The sequence below is a fragment of the Poecilia mexicana genome, unplaced genomic scaffold (genome assembly GCF_051168715.1).
Source record: "Poecilia mexicana isolate PSO_F unplaced genomic scaffold, ASM5116871v1 scaffold_14, whole genome shotgun sequence".
Classification (NCBI taxonomy): Eukaryota; Metazoa; Chordata; class Actinopteri; order Cyprinodontiformes; family Poeciliidae; genus Poecilia; species Poecilia mexicana.
Genome location: NW_028263383.1, coordinates 24568307 through 24584807, shown reverse-complemented (window position 1 = coordinate 24584807; position 16501 = coordinate 24568307). Strand labels below are relative to the sequence as shown.

At 38.2% G+C, this 16501-nt stretch overlaps 2 protein-coding genes across 3 annotated transcripts in view; both read right to left on the bottom strand.

Moving 5' to 3' along the window:
• Positions 1-1826: 1826 nt before the first annotated feature.
• LOC106906093 (gap junction beta-7 protein-like) lies at positions 1827-7762 on the bottom strand. The gene is made up of 2 exons (XM_014971182.2): positions 7588-7762; positions 1827-4194 (listed from the first exon to the last, which is right to left on the bottom strand). The coding sequence occupies exon 2, from the start codon at positions 4178-4180 to the stop codon at positions 3380-3382; it is 801 nt and encodes a 266-aa protein (XP_014826668.1). The 5' UTR covers positions 4181-4194; positions 7588-7762; the 3' UTR covers positions 1827-3379.
• Positions 7763-9696: 1934 nt separating this feature from the next.
• st6gal1 (ST6 beta-galactosamide alpha-2,6-sialyltranferase 1) overlaps positions 9697-16501 on the bottom strand; it is a 36857-nt gene continuing 30052 nt past the window's right edge. For both annotated transcript variants that reach the window (XM_014971184.2, XM_088012409.1), the window contains 3 exons: positions 15824-15925; positions 15392-15566; positions 9697-14201 (listed from right to left, as the gene is read on the bottom strand). In XM_014971184.2, coding sequence (XP_014826670.2) covers positions 13936-14201; positions 15392-15566; positions 15824-15925 — 543 coding nt within the window. In that variant the 3' untranslated portion in view covers positions 9697-13935. The remainder of the gene's footprint in view (positions 14202-15391; positions 15567-15823; positions 15926-16501) is intronic.

Sequence of the window (16501 nt, the reverse complement as noted above, 5' to 3'; positions counted from 1 at the left end):
ATTTCGTCAAATCACTGCTGTACACAGCGAAAGACAACACACTTCTTTAATGCACTTCTTTAGAATTGCATTAAAGAATTTATGTATGAATACTTTTCTGACGACTTTTTTATTTTGTGGTTTTAGTCATCTTTTTACTCATTTTTGGCCAAAACAGTATTTTAAAAATTCTAAAAGAGCGTTTATGACTTTACCCTGCAGTAAAGTAATACGATTTATAAATAACTCGAATTCGAGTCCTACATTACCTCAGTGATTTATAAATCTAATTACAATCATGTTACCGAACTAAAGAACACTATTACGTTCAAACACTGAATGGTATTGTTTTTGAGCTTCAGATATTAGATTTTTTATTTTTTGGGTGGCTTAATTTTGTTCCTAGGCCAGTAGTGGTTTTTGATGCAGCCTATGTGGCTCAATGCCCAGAGAACAATTTTATCAAGGGTAGCACAAATACTTGCTTAGAAAAAACAAAAATAAAAACATGGATGTACGTTGTGGCCCCTTTGAGTTTTCTTTTGCTTCCTGTAATGTGTTAACACTTAGATTGACCAGGGTTGAAGATGATCATTCTGCACACAGATTCTCAAAAGGTTTGGGAATTATTTTGAGAACAAAAAATGGATCCACATTCAGAATAAGGGGCTCACCTTATTCTCAAGAACCACCAATGTCGGTAACTTTGTCTGATGGGAAATTCTCAGTTTGCTCAGCATTTTACCTGGAGTAGCTTCACATCAGATAAACAATTTCCCCTGATGGATTAATTATGCATATTCTATTCTATTCTATCTTCAGCTATTTCTGCTCCACTCTCACTACATCTTGATTCCAAACCTTCTTTTTTATCACTAGCTTTATACCCATTTGGCTTGGATATTAGTTACGCTTCCATCTTTATCTACATTATGTTTGGTGTGTTCAACTTTTAAAACAAAAAAAAAGCTACGATGTTCAAACATCGTATCAGTATGGCTAAAACTGTCTGTTAGAAGTGAAGCATGATGCCCACTTTAATGAGCAGATGATTAATTACGAAATCCTCCGAGCTTCAAATCAATGGTTCAAAGTTATAATAGTCCTTAGTTTTTATTTGATATTGCCAATATTTCCTTAATTCCAAGGGCTCTTCATTTATGGCTGACGATCATCCCAAGTTCAGCAGATTCTTCTGTACTTACATTGGTTGGGCAGTAGGAGGCACTTTATGACGTGACACCATAGACTCCACTTAAATGAATCTTTCTCAAATCATTTATTGTCATTTTTAAAATCATTGTTTCTCTGTTTATAGAATCTCATGGCCTTAAGTCTCAATGTTAGAGACAAACTCTTCTTGCAACATGCTGGTTACCCTTTGGGCTCTAAATGTAGCAGAAACTCAGAGAAAAAGAAATGTCAGTTTCTGTAATATTTTCACATTTGTTTTTTGTGTTTTTTAATGCACTGAGACATATCAGCTCTTTTTATCATGTTTTGCTTTCTCCTTGCCAGACAACAATTTAACATGAAGTTTGAATAGCTCTACAGTAATACAATAAGAAAATATAACAGTGCAATTTATGCATACAGTAAAGCTGTTTAAATAACTCAATATCAAAGTTATAATCCTAATTCCATCACACCTAAAATTGTGATACATGATGCAATGTCAGAAATCAACTTTATGTAACACTTTACAGATCAAACAACAAATGTAAGTTAGAGTTAATGCCAGATATATATATATATATATATATATATATATATATATATATATATATATATATATATATATATATATATATATATATATATATATATAGCTGACTGTATGTATAGCTCAATGGGTAAGTCACCAGTCTTCCACCCGGGTTCGAAACCAGGCTGGGGCAAACAGTTACAACAGTGAAATTGAGCTATGCAGTGTGGGTCCTTAGGCAAGACCCTTGGAGCTATATAGCCTACCTCATACCATGAGAGACATTGATATGCATAACATGCCGGCTCAGACGTCACCCGGTCAAACAAGGTCTGCATCAGGTGCTGGGGAACCAGAGCACCTTGATGACAAATGGGCTACTGGAACAAGACGGAAATGGGCGAGAGATGAAAACATGGATCTGTTGGAATGCTACTACTCAAGTAACCCTAGTCAGAGGGGCTACATGCAAAGACTGAGGGTGGAATGGTTACTTCGACATCCCCAGTCAACACTAACTGCCAAACAACTAGTAGCTCAGTGTTCCAACATCCACAAACGGCAACTGCAGTCACAACTTGAGATTGACGAGGTACAACACAAAGGGGAGGAGCCAGGACGCCAGGTCAGAAGGGAGTTAACTACAACTACCCGCCCAGAGACTGGGTATGTAGCCCCAGTAATGAACGAACCATCTGAGCTGAACGAGGCAGCAACTGACCTGAGAGAGAGAATCATGGCCCGAATGAACACCAGACAACCCCGATGCCAATTACAATGGCTGAGTGAAGTACCATCATAAAGTCTCATTGAAGATGTGAATGCAGCACTGAGAACGATCCCTACCAACACCATAACAGAAACCAATGAACTGATATACAACTCAGCATCAGTGATCCTTGAGATGCTTGGCTATAAGAGCAACCATTCTTGAGTCCACAGCCCCATCAAGTTTGCAATGAAGGCTCTTAGAGTTCTATTGATGTTGTACATCTCTAAGCATTCAATGATCCAAGTGTGTGGCATCGAGTCATAGGCTTTCTTGTAATCAATCCAAGCGGTGCACAGGTTGGTGTGTCGGGTTTTGCAGTCTCGGGCGACTGTGTGGTCTACAAGGGGTTGGTGTTTGGCTCCTCTGCTATTTAAGCCGATGCCCTTCTGTGCCGTGCTCATGTATTTATCCATGTGCCCGCTTAAGAAATCATTACTGTTTAAACTTTACCTTTAATAACATAAAGTTACCTAATTTTTAAAGTGCAATCAGTAATACTTTTATAACAAATTTATATCAGTAATGATGTTTTGGTTAATGTCAAGTTGTCATAACAAAGACATTTTGAATAATGTCAACTTTGTATTAAAAGTGTCATAATTTACCGAATGACGCTTTATGACAACAGTCATAAATATTCATGAAGGCTTATTCATGTTCATGACAGGAGTTATGTCATGTTTATGACAGATGTTTATGACAGTGTCATGTCAGTCTTATTCAACCCCCTTCAAATACAGTGTTACCAAAGGATGTTATCTGTAAGACGTCAACAATTCAACAGGTACTTTAACAAGTTTCAATGATTCTCTGAAGGTATATATTTTTTCAATTATATGTTTTTAAAAAAAGTATATTGTCAATTATATTTTAGGCTGAAAAGATACTGCATTTGTCTTTGTGACCAGGGGGCCAGGTTGTTCTCAGCTCTGCAGAACTGGACTGGCGGGTTTTTCAACTGCATCAGCTGCGGGTTCTGGTGTGCAGACCTTTGTGTTTTCAAGCTGCTCAGACGATGTGAATCTTTTGTCAGCTGAAACATGAAGCTGGCTGTTTTTCAAAATCTGTTGCTCCACAGGAACATACCGCCTGCTGAAGTGTCTCCACAGCTGCTTCCAAACAATGTAAAGGAGTTCTGACAAGTTGAGAGCGATACACAAGATGGAGGTGCAGGCCATGATGTAGAGGAAGATCTTCTTCTCCATGGCTCGGGCTATGTAGCAGTCCACAGTGTTGGGGCAGGGTTCCTCTGTGCACCGCATCAGGATGGGCACCCCAAAACCATTGTACAAGTAGTAAAAAGCCAGCAAGAACCCCACTTCAAAGCCCGTCTTAAAGATCAAGCTGATGACATAGGTGCAGAAAAGACCACCATCAATGCTGCCTTTGTCCTTGTAGAACTTTCTCTTGTGCTTGGCCTCCCGGTGCTCCCTGTAGCCCACATGAAGGGCCACCATTAGGGATGGTGTAGACACCATGATGAGCTGTAGAGCCCAAAGACGGATCTGAGATATGGGGAAGAAGTGGTCGAAGCAGGCATTCTTGCACCCGGGCTGCAGTGTGTTGCACACAAAGTCCTTTTGCTCGTCCTTCCAGACCTGCTCAGCCGCGGCCACATATACCAGAATCCTGAACAGGAAGACCACAGAGAGCCAAATCCGACCAATCGAAGTGGAGTACTTGTTCACTCCACTCAGAATCTTCTCCAAAAATCCCCAATTCATTGTTCACTTGTCTCCTGTCAGGACATAAACAATCGAGTTAGAGTCTAAATAACACAAAGCAGCCATAAAGTATTAATATTGTTGAATCATAAATGCAATCATGATAAAAGTAGTACACCCTTTTAAATTTTTGGATTTCATGAATCAGGACTTAAAAAAAACAAAACAAAGATTAACCTAAAAATGAACCTGTACTGCTAGTCACATTCAATGATCAGTTGATTACATATTCTAGAATAGTGGGAGCATCTTGGGGTAGCTTGCAATAAAATTTTTTGGCCAAGGCATTGGATATTTGATCTGTTATTTCCTCTGGTTTTGGATGCTGTCCAGTCAAAAATTATGTTTTTTGTCTCACTTTGTTACTTTTGCACAGTTATCATGATGCACAACCATGACAATAAGGTACTTTTACAACTGGAAGCACCTGATTAGTAACTAAAAAATTCAAATAATAGCATGATGCCTTTGAAAAGGAGGCATCATGAATTAGCGCAGGACCAAGGAGCAAAGGCTCAAATCCCCTACTCCAACATCTCTCTTTAGCTCTCTACAACCAGACAGAGATTCGAAGTGGAGCAGCAAAAGTAAACCAGGTGGATTAGCAGTGCTAACAACTGATGGTGGACATGTCAGTGTAAAATATTGTCTCCACTGCTTGACAACTGAGCTGTTAGCATCCCATCACTGTCATAAAACTGTTAGGCAGGAAAAGTCTTCACTTAGATGCTTTTTCAGAACTATTAAAAATATGGGCAAATATTTTTGCCCATATTTTTTCATATGGGCAAAAATATGAAAATGTTTGCAAGACAAACTATGAAAAATACAGCAGGACTAGTGAGGTACAGCAATCATCATTTCATGTCTATACCAATACAAGATGTGTTTGTTGTGTGGCAAAATTCCTTCTTCTAAGGAAGTTTAATATTTGAAAACAGAACAAATCTGTTAAACCCTTTAGAAAGGGGGATGTTTACGTCTCATTTCCTCATAACAATGTTGTGACCGTGAAGAGTTCACCTCAATGCCTCTCGTTTTGGTTAAATCATGTCATCTTGATTTGTGATTCACAAAAGAATCAGAAGAGGAGCTTGTCTTTCTGGGTGCAAATGTATGCAGATCTTTATGAATTGAAGCAGATTAGAGAGATGATAGAGATAGTTTTATCTTGCTGGATGAGGGTATACATTGTTTTTACCTCATCAAAAAAAGGTTAAAAAAAATTTAAAAAAAAAAGCTTATCAACCGTAAGCTCCAGGTGATAAAATCTCCACACCTAGACATCCCTCTTGCTATTCTCTTGGTCTTCTGTTCCACACAGAAAATTATGAACATATTTTTTAATTAACAGTTTGATGTTGATCACCCACTGAAACTTTGAGTCGTGAAACATCCAAAGTCTGAGTCTTTGAAAAAACATAATCATGAATTGATAACCAAACTGGTGGATTTCACAATTATAGGTAAGGTAATTTTATTTATATAGCACATTTTCAGCAACAAAGCAATTCAAAGTGCTTTACATGAATAAAAAGGAAATACAAAGAAAATGACAAACCAAGGGCAAGAAAAAGAGGAAAGAGAGCAAAAGAAAACTAATCTAATGTTGATCTAAAGCAGTGGTCCCCAAACTTTTTCCTGCGAGGGCCACATAACTTTTCCCTTCTCTGGTGGGGGGCCGGAAAATGTTGACGGTGGGGGGGAGGGGGCACTGTTTACAGGACACACTTCCTGCTAAAGAGCCCCCTGGTGGTTGAAGAAAAATCCACATATAAACTGGAAAATAAAATAAATGAAAAAAAATCTGAATGCTCTCTGGAATTGTTCAGGGGGCCGGACCACATGTGGAGGCGGGCCGGATCCGGCCCGCGGGCCGTAGTTTGGGGACCCCTGATCTAAAGTACGTAAACTAAGTGCTCCTGTTCAGGGTTACTAAGGGTGCGTTCACACTGCAGCCTGAAGTGACCCAATTCCGATTTTTTGACATAATGTGACCTGTATCCGATCTTTTCATGGCAGTGTGAACAGCACAGGTCGGATTCTTTTTCGAATCTGACCCATATCCGATACATATCCGATTCAAATGCGACCTAACGTCCAGGTCTCATTCATCCGAACTGATCGTCACTGATTCTCAACAAATCTCACTTTTTTGTGTCCTGATACGCGCAAGGGGGGAGAAAAACAACAACCATGATGGATTATATAAGGATTAAGTTGTTAATATGCTGCTCTGGCCAGACAACTTCAAATATGTAAGCTATGCTCCACCGTTAGCCTCCATGTTTACTTCCGCAAACACTGAGCACTTCTTCTTTTTATGGCGGTTGGCAGAACACTGAGAACGCTGACGCTATTGTGCCCTCTAGTGGGCATGCAGGACACTTTCAGGTCGTTTGCCCGTTTACACTGCAGAACACATACAGGTCGCATTTACTGGCAGTGTGAACGGCCCCGGCAAAAAAAAATCTGAATTGCCCAAAAAAATCGGAATTGGGTCACTTCAGGCTGCAGTGTGAACGCACCGTAAGGATTCTCTGGTCTAATTCCATTTCTAGGTAAGCTGAGCAGTAGAATCATGCAGTTGTTCTTGTCATGTGTGCAGCACTGTTTCAATGGAAATTATGTAAGTTTCCGGGATCCATATCATTTCAAAGAATAATCAACCATTTATTTTAGCTCCCAAACACCGTCCAATGAATGCAGCTCTTTCAGTCTCTTATTGTGCTGTTGCCTTTTCAAAGGTAAAAGGTCATTTGTGCTCCACCCATCAGGCTGAACAATATAAATGAAAGAATTCAAAAATAAAAAAAAGGCAAATGAAAGCAGCCTGACATTAGAAGAAATAAAACACAGTATATTGTTTAGAACTTTGCTTCCAGTCTCAACATGTTTAGTTTCAATTTATTTAGTTTTGAACATAAATATAAATAAATTGGGGTCCTCTCTTAACTCCACTGAAAACTACCTGATCTCATTGAACAGAGTAAAGCCTATGTATTTATGTTATTTAGTTTTTACTCCAACTTAGTGACTACATCATACATAAGTTATGTGAGTTTGGGGAAACTGATCTCTGTGGAATTAAATTTGCAAATAATCAAATGGTTTGACTTGCTGATCTGGTTATTCAGCCTAAGGCCAGATTTCAAGCACACAGGTCACACAGATACAGACAGAAAAACAACTTTATTCAGTCAAGAGATGCCCAGTGAGAAAAACTATAAAGTTACAGAAATTAAAATGTTTGGGAAGTAATTTTGCTACGTCACATGATTTTCTGGTGCGTTGGAATTTCAGAATATTCTACAAAATTAAAAACAAACCAGATTTCTTGTTGCTATTTCTGCATCAATCTAAAAGTCTAGAGCCATGTTATAAAGCAGAGAGAGACTAAATCTTACCAGTTATGTCCAAAGAGAGAGGTTTATCCTTGGACCCAGATGGTTTGGGTTTCTTCTGCGAGTCACACTTGATCCGATCAGACTCCTGCATGCAGCAGCTTTATATCAGACTCACATCAGTCTGCTTCTTGTTCTGTTTTCTTTACAGCACTCTGCCTTTCCTGTAACATGTGGCCAGCAGTCGCCTCGGAGCACATCACCTGCTGGAAACTCAGTGGGTGTGAACAAAGACAACATCAGTAATGCAAATAAAATTCATTCATGGCCACACCAGACCAGGTGGGCTGTGCTTTCATTCCTCCTTCACCTGCCTGCTACTGGTTGATGACACAGGGATTGTGTTACTCTGCCAATGAGTAAATAATACATGTCACCTCCTCAGGTCAGAGTCGTCAAGTTGCTCATCTGTTGGAGTTTGGCTGGTAGCCAATAAAAATTATGGACATCACATCTGATGCAATAATGCACTGGCCATGGGTCCTCTATGGGGCTGTTTTGTTTTTTATTTTGCTTCTTTTAACGGAGCTATGTGTGCTGTGTATTGTATAGTAAGGTGTTGTGTTTTTGGCCATTGCTAAAGAAGATGGCTGTAAAAGGGACAATACTTAATAAAATATACCTTTTTGAGCTTCAAATCATCCTATAATGTTATTCCCACCTCACAGAGCACTCTACCCCTGTAACTCCTTCACTCGGCTCCTTCAGACTAGCCAGCCACAATTAGAAAACACCTGGTGGTGTATACTTCTCAGTGTAATGCTGGTAAAAACTTTGTTAAAGGGTTAATAGAGCAGGGATGTTGTAATGACTTCATTAGGGGAGAGTTCCAGAAAGAGCAGGAGATTTTAAACAGATAGAGGCCCAATTTCAAACATTAATTTACAAAGTCAAAATTTTTAAAAGTCATTTCTGATATATGCAGCATTTTATAATAATCGGTGGAAACATAGTTACTTGATTATGCTCTAAAATGGCACTACATGCCTGGAAAATATGTAATACTTCCCCTAATAAAACTGTTACGACTGAATTGCACATCATTTATTTTTCCATTCAAGTCTTTTATTTGGCAGGAGATATTTCTCCCTATCCTGAAAAAAAAGAAAATGTGAAATATGTTTTCTTGTTCAGTTTTTCAACATTAAGCTAAATCTGATTTAGTTCCTTCCTCTGAGCACCTGCAGTTTTACTCCCCTCATTTCTAGATTCTGGTTGTATGCTTTATGAATGTTTAGCCCACTTTTCTATTTCAGCTCAATTTATCTTTTGCGTGCTTCCCTCCTTTAGTTTGGCTTTTGTTGGCAGAAGTATATTAAATCCTCCAGGTGTTGGAGGATTACCCTTTTTTGCCTTTTTTTTGACACTATTGAATCTTGAATCTTGAAAACCCATATTTAGACCCGAGAGCAGTTGAGAGTGTTCTCGAGTTTAAAAGCAAACCTTTTAAGGCAGGTGTTTAAGTTCTGTTACTAACACTGTTTATACAAAAATGACTTCATGCAAAATAAATAAATAAATAAATAAATAAATAAAAACAGCTCCAAGAAACAGTCCTATTTGGTCTCGATGTGAAATGGAGATGAATCACCTACGCCCTCTTGTGGCATGAGTCCATAAAATGGTAAATATGAAAATCTAATTAAAAAACATCCAAAAAGCTCCAAAATATTCTCTTTAGGTTGTCATTAAGATACTCAGACAGCATATCTTGCTCAAAAATCTCTGCTGGACCATCACAGAAATGAAAATTAACTTTGCAGAAGACATTGCTAACACCATCAATAATCATTGATGGCCTTGTTGCCTCTTTCCCTTCCAGCTTCAGTTTTGTTGAGAGATGCTGGATACTCAGTCATTTGACCACATCTATGTCCATCTGTCATGCCTCAGAGCCTAAAGAATTGGACAGTGGTCAGCATTTGGCTTCTTGTTTGCACACAAAGACTTGAAGCAGCAAGATTCTCATAGAAATTCTTGATCTATATCCATCCGCAGGTGAGTGGATTTTATTTCCTCAACTGGTTTAATGATATTCTGGGCTGCTGAGGGATAACTATGCAAATGCATTGATAATTACAAGCTAGTAAAAATGTACAACTGAACTCAGGCTTTGATTTCAAGCAGTCTATATTTACACTTCAGAAAAAAAAAACAGAATCAGGTGCAGAAAACTACTTTTTGCAGATCTGTCATCAAAAACAGCAAAATGAGGTTAAGAAAATGTTTGTGACAGTGTTCTTCAATGCTAAACGCAAATCAATCAAATTTTACATTTTACCTTGCACCTGGGTAGCCAGGGGACACAGAGGAGGAAAAGCACACATAAAAATACTTAAATATGTCCAACCAAGCCTCTCAGAAACTCAAAGTATGAAGTCAGAGCAGAATTGAATGTACATTGGTTAGCTGAAACAACAAAATCTTCTGCTAATTAAAGACATTAGTGCAACTGCATAGGAAATGTTTTTAATTTTAAACAATGAAAATGATCGATGGGTAAAAACAAGAATAAAACAAAAAGATAAGCCAGCATTCTCTTAGCTTACATACATATGGTATGATGGTCCATGAAAAAAAACAACTACATAACTTTTTTAAATGTAACATTTTGTTCCAGTAATCAGCAGTTTTGTAAACCAACAACAATGCAGCATGTCAATCAAACTGCAGTAGCAGCTACATGACTAGGCAGAGTTCACTGGGGAGGCAGCCTTTGCTACGATTAATAGTGCATTCCAGTTGGACTCCAGTTATAAGTTATAAATACAGAAAAAAGATCAACTGGAGTACTCTCTAAAGTCAAACTACTAACTTGGACAGTTGGAGGTTCATCACCAGCGAAGTTGACTGCTTATATTCAACATTAGTTGTATTTGCACTTTTGATGATCTGTCGTGTTTCTACATAGGTTAAATGGGAAAAATACAAGAAAATATATTGTATAATAGTTAGCAAAATCTCCCATTTGTAACTGAAGGTGACAGTTATTATTCCAATTATAAACTTCTGAGGTTAACGGTATGCACTCTATTTGCATGCTGTTCTTTTGCATTTGGAAAACCATTTACAGACCAAACATTTAAGTAATGTCATTTATTAAAACTTATACATGCTTACATTGGTGATACCCGAATTTTATGGAAGAGACTGTTGATTCAATCAAGACGAAGTAGTTAAAATAAACAAAGGAACCACAAAGCAAATGTGATCAATGATAAATATTATTTCTAATTTAACTTATTTTTTCATTGTAACACATGTAGCATTAAATGAGATGCAGACTCTTAACCTGACCTGTTAGGAACCACTGTGCTACAGGGTCTGAATATAAAAGATGGCACATCAGTGATGGCGGTCCTACGTTCATGTTTGCACAACAGCATGAAAAGTTCTAAATAAGGAGGTTAGGGCCAGCTGCTTGGTCTGCTGATACTTTGAATTAGCAGCACAAAGTTAATCTGTTTCATATAATAAATTAAATATCAGCCAGACTTAACAGATCTTTAATCTCCTTAGTCCAATAATGGTGAAGTCTTTATTAAAGGAAAACCATCTCCAGCCATACTTTTATTGGTTTCTATTCACAGTATGGTAGTCGACCACCATATTGTGACCAATATGACCATCTTAAATTGACCATCTTGTTTCTACTAAGTAACAAAAGAATCATCAGTGGTATACACTATGAGATGCTTCAAAAAAATGTACCAGTCAGATACTGGTGAAAGTACTGGGGGGTGGGTTTCAAGGACTCCAGTGAAAAACTCAGTCATTTTGTATTTCAGTGTAAAACTAATCTGTACCAGAGATATGTAAAGATGTATTTTTAGGATAAAATGGCAGTTACTCAAGAAAATGGCTACTTTCTCAGAAGAATTGTGTGCTTGCCTTGAGTTTGAGCCTCACTTTGCAGTCCGGTTTAGTAGACATGCTGTTTAAAGTTCAAGGAGCTCCATGCAGGTTTTTACTGTCGGTTTGCATGGCAACAAGAAAACAATGAGCTGCATTAGCTGCCATGCTGTTACATAAATGGTTTTTTTCTTTCTCTTGTAACAAAGCAACTTCCGAGAAAAGCTTTACACATTCCACATGCATACACAGTAGGTGAAAGTACAACTGGGTGGCTCTTCACAGTAAAAAATAGCCATGCATAGGTTAACAGAAGTTTTAGTTTCCAGCGAAAAGCTCCAATAGTTATTGTGATTTCTACAAAGAAAAGCAGAGGAATGCTGTGAATGCACACACATGAACAAAAAGGTGTGAACAGCAGATTTGCTAAATGCTTAGGAACAGATCTCAGAGACAGAAGCCTGGACAGTTTAAACTGGTCTAAAGTTAAGAGTCAGATGTTTTTATACCTTAGTTCCCGTGCAGTAAATGTGACACTTCACTGTTCTTTTCTCTAAAGGACTGGGAACTTTCACATTTACACACCATTGCAGCTTCATCTCTAGGCAATCTAATAAGCTTACAAATTAGGAAACTGTGACCTTAAACACACAATTCGTTGTGCCAATGAGTGCTGGCTTACTGGCTAAAATGATCTTAAAGAATGTATGAAATACTAATCCAATTTTGATGAAAAGCTAAACTTACTATGGCTGTAGTAAGCTTAAAGAAAGCAAGCAGGAAGCCTGAACATCTGCAGACATCCAAAAGTCTATTCAGCATTAAATAAAATCTTGTGCTATTTAGAGCCATTGTTTGGCTTTTAACTTAATTTTTTTATACCATCAGTGTAATACACTTTGTACACACTAAGGCCCAAAATAATCATGCATAAATGAAATTTGTGCATTTTCTGTAAAACAACCCTTTTTGAAACTTAAAGTCCCTTTTTCTTTGAATAGCCAAGAACCAGCTACTTTCCTCCCTGGTATTCTAGCTAATAAGCTGCAAGAAAAAATAACTGCAAGCACTTTGTTACAGGATTGTAAAACTGGTACATTTTAAATGTATATTAAAAGACTCCTGCATGGTGCAGGAGTCTTCCTTCCTACCCAGTCTGATAACCTCCTACTCCATGTTTAGACAACAAATGTAACCCAAGAAACAAAGAGATGGATGCCACAAGAGATTTGCGTAGTAAGATATTTTTGGGTGTAGCTGCTTTATGTTCTGGATGCTACCATGACACAGATAAAGATGTTATTTTAGTATAACTTAAGTTTGGTCTTTTACCAATCAGTAGATGGTTGCACTGGATAGAGCAGTGTGAATATTGTGCATTCACTGCATAAAGCAGAGATCTGTATGCTCTTCACTTCCCCCTGGATTAGTCCTCTGAGCTGGGCAGGAGCAACACACATCTGAGTTGTGCACCAAGTCGATTGTGCTAGTTGAAAGTCGGAAGTTCGTTTTTTGGCATTCCTTTTACTGCAAAACATAATTGTCTCGCTGTCCAATATAAATGCTATGGCAGTATGTTAACTCATAAGACAGTGGAGGACCATCGACAGTCTGGGATTCCAAGAACAGAAGCATCTTGCTGAGTTCCACAGGTTTTTTTCTAAACTGACTTTTTGGAGACTGTATGCCAACATCACTTAGGTGTTAAAACAGCTTTAAGACCAAAGCCATTAAAAATCCAGCTAGACTCAAACTTAGGTTTTGTTAAATTACTTTCAATTGTTTACAGACTTTTTTGAAATTAAGTATTTTTAATTCTTAGTGATTTTTACCTTTTGCAATTGAACAATGATTTGCCACATCACCTAAAAATGTGTAATTTACGTCGGTTATTCTGCTTTACCATATATGGCTGGCAAACCTCCTCAGCGGGCCGTTCCATTTGTTTGCCAGGGGATGGGGAAATTTGGTTTTCTTTCATTTAATTTGACCATTTCTTTAATGTTTCTTCTATTTGGTAGTTTCAGTCTAATGTTTGTTTAATTTAAAGATTTGGTATTGTATTTGTTTAAGTTTTTGTATGTTTAAATTACCCTTGTGTGTCAGCAGTGGTCTGATCAGCCACTATTTAAGTTCCCCTCATGTCTTGTTTGTTAGGTCAGTTTTGTGCTCGAGTTCTTTGTGTTAACACTGAGTTGTAGTTTGTTATGTTGACAACAAATGTTTTGTCAGTTTTGGGCCCAATTCTTCATTGTTTGATTATTTTTGAACTTTTTTGTAATAAATTAAGATTATTTTTTAATTCCATTCAGCGTCTCTCTGGCTGGTTACTGTGAGAACCCTCACACTACATATAAGTGCTAGTGCCAGTTTTTGTCATTTCACCCCAGTGTTTTTTTGTGTGATCGTCATTTAATATCAACATAGGGCACTCTTTAAAGAAAAGCAGCAAATATGAAGTTGACATGCGTCCATCCTCACTCGTCATGCATGTTTCAGTCAGTGCTCCTGCACCGCTTCCGCTGTGCAGTTCATGGCACTGAACCCAGGCAGCGTGACGCGCCCATGGTTGTAGATGTCCCGATCGGAGCCCTGGTTCATGCGCTTGACCAGGTTCTTCTCGTACAACAGCGGGTGGTAAGCCCCGAATGTGCAGGCGGCGTCATAGAAACGCTGATAGTAGTGGCAGAGTGGGGTCTTCCTGCGAGACGGCAGAAACTCATAGACGTGCACCACCTCACACAGTGACATCATCAGGATGGTGCCTGCACAGACAAAAGGAGATTTCTCTTAGAACTGGAGAAAAATGTACATCAAAAGTGGCACAAAGAAGGGTCAAAGGGACTTAGGTGACAAAGGTGTTTATGAGGGATGAAATGCTGATCACTGTGGTGCTGATTTGACTACCAACTTTCCCAGATCTCAAGCCAATAGAGCTTCAACAAATTTGATCCATAGTAGATGCACCTCACATCTGCAGGCATAAAGAATCTCCTGCCATCATGTTGGTACCAGATACACCACAGCTCCAGGGGTCCAGTGCAGTCCATAAAAGCTTAACGTGATGATTGATTGGTAAATGTTTGTAACGCAAGCAAATGTGACCGAAATCTGATATTTTTTTTTTGGCTCAAAGGCAACTCCGCCTTTCCACCCCATGAGACATGCATCATAGTTCTGCATCAGAAGAAGCCAGACCAGATGTAAACAGTGGCAGTTGTAAAATTATTAATGAGGTCTGCTCAACTGAGGTGCATTACATGACAATGCCACCACTCTTGGTTCTGGCTACACATCCCAACAGACCTCTTTACAGAAGTTGGACACAATGCTCCTCAAAACACCAAAGCCATTAGTTGTGCTCTTTTTATTAGTTTCCCTCATTAATTCTGTTGGCTCCCATTGCAAAATAAACTATATTTTATATATATATATGTGCATAAATTACAAATTTGGGGATCAAGACATGCTGTGTGAAAATAGCCTACGCTATCTAGTAGCAAAATGTCCTTTTAGCTAAGAATTTATTTATAGTTTATTACAGTGTTTTAACACAGAACAATACCTTCCTAAAGGACTGAGGCCATTATTTTAAGAAGTTGACAATTAACATAACCACTGACCCATCACAACCGAACTAGAACTGAAAGTTACTATTGTGATTCCTGACCTTGTTTTTGCCTTTACACAAACCGCAAGAAATGAAATTAAAATAGATTCCAGAATTGTTTGCTCTGTAGTAACCAATTTAATAATGATACAAATATCGAAAAGGTCATTAGGCCAGACTTGGACTATCAAAAATGGTCATTTTTAGAGCTGTTGATTCTGTTCCCATGTTGAGATTTCATACTAAATGTATTTGTGGTGAGGAAGTTATTTTTATCTAATATGTCAGAATCAAAGTGGACAGAATATAAGCAGGAAGTGGTGAGACAGCTGGTGGTTCCCATACCGAGCAGGCCAGAGGAGGGCGGGTTCTTCTGTATGGGTTCAGCCATGTTGTCCTGAATCCGCTGCCACAGCTGCCACTCCAAGCGAGGATGCAGGATGTAGAAGGGCTGCTGCGGGTGAAGCCTCCTATATCTCTGATACTGATTGAAGATGGGATAGTCTGTGTGGTTGTACCACTGGAGGACGGAGAAATAGCACATGGAGAAAAGTTTCAGATAGATTATGCCAGATTTTCTTATTCAAACCACTCCTTTTTATTCAAAATGTTGTTTATGTCAGCATGTGACACATTTAATTTATCTGTTAATCATGAAATAAACAAATAATAAAAAGTCAAACTGTCAGAGGAAACAACCACAGGCAGGTTGTCAAGAAGGGTTAAATGAAAAGTATAATGAAGAGGAAACTGACAAAAAAAAAAAAAAAAAATCACCTGAGTGAGGTTGGAGAAAAAGGGGGCGGGGTCCCAGGCCACCAGAACACCTGAGCTGTACAGAGAACTGGACAGGAAGCGATGGTCATCAGATGCCATCACCTGGAAGACAAAAACTTTGTTTAAATCCTCTTCACTTCCTGCTGAGGGCAGATGCTTTTTCTACCACAAGACAAGTCAACTTGATTGCACTTTGCATAACAAACTTCACCTAAATGAGTAATACCAGCATGTTGCAATATGATACTAAAACTACACTGAGACCTGCAGAGGAGTAAGAAAAGATTAGCCTTTTTCCAGCTAAAAAAAATTATAAAGACATCCACATACTACACTGAAAACAATTGTGAAATCAAATAAAAATTTTAAAAAGTGAGGGATGAATCAGGAATTAAATATTTTTATTAAACTGGCTTATTTGGAGTGTTTTAAGATTTCATAACATTGTTAACCTGAATACTGACATTGTAGCATTTGTAGTTCTACACTTTACCTTTGAAGTTCTTGTTGCAACTACAAAGGTAAATTATTTCATTGGGATATATTTCATAGACCAACAGAAAGCAATTAACAGTTTTGATGTCGAAGGGCGACGATGTCAGTCTTCGTTCCACTCCTTTGTGAGCTACATGAGTTTCTTCTTTATCTCTAAACACTGAGGTTTATAAAAAGGAACTG

Bases quoted from the DNA above. Each gene is read 5' to 3' on its own strand.
- LOC106906093 (XM_014971182.2), bottom strand. From the start codon at position 4,180: ATGAATTGGGGATTTTTGGAGAAGATTCTGAGTGGAGTGAACAAGTAC.